Source organism: Chaetodon auriga, chromosome 10 (assembly GCF_051107435.1).
Source record: "Chaetodon auriga isolate fChaAug3 chromosome 10, fChaAug3.hap1, whole genome shotgun sequence".
NCBI classification, from domain to species: domain Eukaryota; kingdom Metazoa; phylum Chordata; class Actinopteri; order Chaetodontiformes; family Chaetodontidae; genus Chaetodon; species Chaetodon auriga.
Genome location: NC_135083.1, coordinates 8,064,118 through 8,068,483, shown reverse-complemented (window position 1 = coordinate 8,068,483; position 4,366 = coordinate 8,064,118). Strand labels below are relative to the sequence as shown.

The window sequence follows — 4,366 nt, the reverse complement described above, 5'->3', positions numbered from 1 at the left end:
TGCCCAATCAGTTTTACATTTATATGTAAAGTAGCTTTCTATTCCAGCAGATCAACAGATGGCTTGAATGTATGCTTGGGGACACTTACGTAAAGACTTCATGATTTCTCTTCCTCATTTCAAGCAGAAAGCAGGTTTCAAAAATAGCAAATGGGGGCAATGAGCAGACGTTATGACACATTATGTGATTTTTATCTTGTGACAGTAAAGCAGTTGTGGTGTTTAATGACTTGAAATATTGGGTGCTGCACTCGAGGGTGGAGGTATTTTCTTTTTGTTGTTTATGGCCATTTTATTATTTACTCCATATCTCAAACAGACAGGAATACTTGGGAGAGTTAGGAGAGGTAATAAAATAAAGGTTCTGGGACTCCCCAAGTGAAGGAATTTTACAATTAGTAGGAGCAATACTGAATGTAAAGATACTCCCCTCTAAGTAAAAGTGTTGCATTTAATTGTCACTTAAGTAAATACGTATTATTATATGTAGTATTATTTAAAATGTGTTTAAAGTCTCAAATTACTCATAATTCAAAATAATTGGGCCCCATGAGAGTTACAGTGTTGTACGTTATATTATTGCATTATTATTAGTGATGTGTAAGGAGCATTTTACTGTTGTAGCATTTTTACAGTATTTTAGTAGGAGTAATAGTAGTATATTTAACATTTTGCTACTCTAGTTAATTTAGGTAGTTTAATCTCTAACAGTCAACATATTATGTTTGTTTTGACTGTAAAATGTGAATCTGTAAAGTAATAAGTAAATAAGGCTGTCAGATATATACAGTGGAGTATAAAGTACAATGTTTGCCTCTGAACTGCTGTGAAGCAGAAGTTAAATAAACAGCATGAAATGGAAGTACTGTGCAAGGATCTCAAGTTTTTACTCAACTACAATATTTGAGTAAATGTACTTGATATCGATATTGATATTTTCCCTGATTAGGTCAAAAAGTATCAAACTTACAGGTTAAAAGTGGGCTCAATTTGGTTGAAATGTGGTTACATATGAAGTTAACCAATGAACACAAAAGCTTCACGACCTCGTAGAAACGAAAGCTGCTCAGTCACTGTGATTAAAATAAAAACACTCACATTTGAAGGTCCTTTCCTTTGGTTTAATAAAACAATACTGTAATAGACTCACATCAAATCTGACTACGAATCAAGTCTACAAGGAAACAACACCTCCTGGCTGGAAGGTGACGACTCTCCCAGGATTGTTGGAAGTTTACTAGTAACCTGCTACATATCTGTTGTGTGCTACATCCATTACATTTGAGCCGCTCGTGTACAATCATAACCTCTTTATATTAGAGTGCGTTAGTGCTGAACAATGCACAGAAACATTATTCTGCCCCCTCAATGATAAGTAATAAAAGGATTTATTAAATTCACTGAGCTAAGAAGCCTCGTGTGCTTGGTCAAAGTTCTTTAAGGCTTTTTTTTTTTTAATATAAAAATGTAATGACATCTTCTAGCTATGGCATGAAAAAGTTTGGATTTTTTGTCTAAAGCAGGAGCAGAGTCCACTGAGGATCATTCACATACCTTCACTGAACAGTTACACAGTCATAAATACGTACTATATCCAGAAGACTTTTGTTAAAACTGTAGATTAAAAGCCTGACTGTTTCACATCTTTACATAGCACTCATGCGTTCACACTGTGCTATACATTCTCCTTAGCATGCACTGCACTTTGGCTTACATGCGGGGAAAAGAGCAGAATCACTAACATAAGTAACGTCATGGTAAAAAGAGGATGAGAAATCCCATCCTTGCCTAACAAATGAAAGTATTTTCAATAGCCACAATAGACAAATTATTGGTGTAACGGAATCAGTGTCTGACATGCACAAAAGAGGCGTAAAATACAGTGTCATTGATAATACTGTTTACACTCTGTGCAAACACTCTTCCTCACTGTGGAGCTCTTTACACTGACTTTCTCCTGGAACGAGGGAACTCCCGGAGGCTATGCCCAGGTGAGAGTGTGCTTCCTGGGGAAGAGAGTCCAGTGTTGTCCCTGGAACCTGGCGAGCAGCCCTGGATCCTATAGGAGACTGAGTTGTAGTACACAGAATTGATATGGCAGCCCTGGTGTTCACTGTGGGACATGAGAGGACTATCACAAATCCCCAAGCGGTAGCACACGAAGGAGCAGAGGGAGCTGAGGCTGGACTCTGGCCTGTGTTTGCCAGCCTTGATCTGAAAATGCAGCCTGTGTCTGCAGGGGCTCTTTTGTCTCTCCTGATCCTCCGCTGGGGATGCAATGAGGTTTGTGCGGCTTGTTCCTTCCTCCATTGGGAGGAAGAGTGTACTGTGGCAATGACTGTGCACCGCATTGCTCCTGTTCCTCTCTCTGTGGCTGTCTCTGCCCTGCTCCCCTACAACATGGAGACCAGGAGCCCCATCCAAGAGGCCTCTGTCTCTCTTCAGTGACGCCCTCTCTTGAGCATCCCTCCTCTCATCCTCAGTGTTCATGGTGAGGAAGCGCAGCACCACCAAGTTCAGGAAGGCCCCAATGACCGTCAGCCCCACCAGGATGTACATGAAGCTGAACGCCACATAGGGCGTTTTCTCCTGGAGGTCCTCCTTTTTCTGCAGGGCCACAAAATCCCCAAAGCCAATAGTGGTGAGTGTGATGAAGCAGTAATAGTAAGCATGGAAGAAGCTCCATCCCTCAAAGTGGGAAAAGGCTGCAGCCCCAACACACAGTGTTCCAATGCAGGACAGGAAGCCCACCAGGACCATGTTCTCCATGGACACCTCAGTGTGCCGACAGCCCAGGCACTGCTTTGTCTTATGCAGGAGATAGCGGACGAATGTGTTCATCCTTTCTCCCAGGCTCTGGAACATGACCAAAGTGAGAGGAATGCCCAGCACAGCGTAGAACATGCAGAAGACCTTTCCTGCATCTGTGCCCGGTGCTGCATGTCCGTAACCTTAATGCAGAGAGATGGAAATGAGAGGAGCACTGTGACGCATGCTGTAGCAACACTGATGGCAAAACAGTGTATTTCTTTAATTAGCCAGTAATTAAAACAAGCCTTAAATGTTGCATTACTGTAGGGAAACGCTCCACTCTAAATACAATAGCAACACAGTAAAACATTATCCCTCATCGACAGTGACAGAAGCGGTACATTAACTTACCAATGGTGGTGATGACTGTTATGGCAAAGTAAAAAGAGCCAGCAAATTTCCACTGCCTCCCGGCGCGATGGGGCTCAGCTTGCAGCACCACTCGCTCGATTTCGCGGTAGTCGTCCTCGGAGAAGCGGTACTTCTTCTTCATCTCGTTGCGCTTCTGCTCCAAGATGCGCCTGCGGGAGCTCTCCGACTCGGACTCCAGCGCGTCAAACACCGCGGCGCCGACCAACAAGTAGGAAAACATGCAGAGGATGAGCGACAGGGTCCGGACGTTTTGCTTCTTCATCCTCGGTGTCGGCGTGAAAGTCGGGAGCAGATGGGCACAGTTACAGGTGGTACTGCTCTTCAGCGTAGACTCCACATTGGTGTTGCAGCCTGTTGCGTGAAACGTAGAAGCGGGAGAGGCGTGTAGGGAAATCAAACCTGGGAATCTATGTTTCCAGGTTAGGATTCCTTGTTTATGTCAAAACGCGCATATCCTGCTGTGCGCACTGAGAGCGATCGATGCTCTCGACACGGTCATCTGCTTAAGCAAGTGGCCTCAGCTTGCCTCCTCGCATGCGCAAAGCAGTCACCAATAAAAAGCTGTGTGTAATATAATGTATGCTTGAGACACATAGTAAGCTTCGGCCCCAGGGATCTTCAGTCTTATCGCAGCTGTGTGCAACAAGTGAAGTCCTGATCGACCGGGCAGATACCAATCTAACACGGGGAGGGGGGTTCAGCACCATGGACAGCAGCCAGTTGGACTGAAAGTGCAAACGAAACTGCGCACCGAAGGTTGAGACATCCCGACGCTGAGAAACACGGAAAACCAGCGTTCAGGCAGTAAACGCACAGCACCTCACAGCTGTCCTCAGATCTGTGAGTTCTCAGGTCTGGAGCTGAAGTAACTAAGGCCCAGGTAACATGTGGAAAGCTCAGTTAGTTAGTTTGCACAAGTAACAAAACACCAAAACATCAATGGATAAAAAGGATTGTTCTGGTAACATTTTAAAAAATAAGCTAAATGAAAACAAAACAATGAAAACTAAAATCAGAAATCAGCTCAAATCCTTCACCCCAGCCTAAATAGTATTTGGGCTCTTGTCATGATTTTATCCCATGTAAATTATAACCCTTTCACAGCTCCAAACTAATACCATTATCATAATTATTATGGGTCAAGTGAAAATCTTGAAGGATCAAGTGAAAGGAGTGAACGATT

General features: G+C 43.4%; 1 protein-coding gene across 1 annotated transcript; it reads right to left on the bottom strand.

Moving 5' to 3' along the window:
- Positions 1–1,107: 1,107 nt before the first annotated feature.
- On the bottom strand, positions 1,108–3,812 carry kcnk15 (potassium channel, subfamily K, member 15). Its single transcript, XM_076740041.1, has 2 exons — positions 3,163–3,812; positions 1,108–2,951 (listed from the first exon to the last, which is right to left on the bottom strand). The coding sequence occupies exons 1-2, from the start codon at positions 3,443–3,445 to the stop codon at positions 1,942–1,944; spliced, it is 1,293 nt and encodes a 430-aa protein (XP_076596156.1). The 5' UTR covers positions 3,446–3,812; the 3' UTR covers positions 1,108–1,941.
- Positions 3,813–4,366: the final 554 nt, after the last annotated feature.

What these genes read in the sequence shown, in the direction of transcription:
- kcnk15 (XM_076740041.1), bottom strand. Translation starts at nt 3,445, where the DNA reads ATGAAGAAGCAAAACGTCCGGACCCTGTCGCTCATCCTCTGCATGTTT. An exon ending in AACAGTCATCACCACCATTG is followed by an intron (nt 2,952 to 3,162) that starts GTAAGTTAATGT and finishes CTCTGCATTAAG; the next exon opens with GTTACGGACATGCAGCACCG.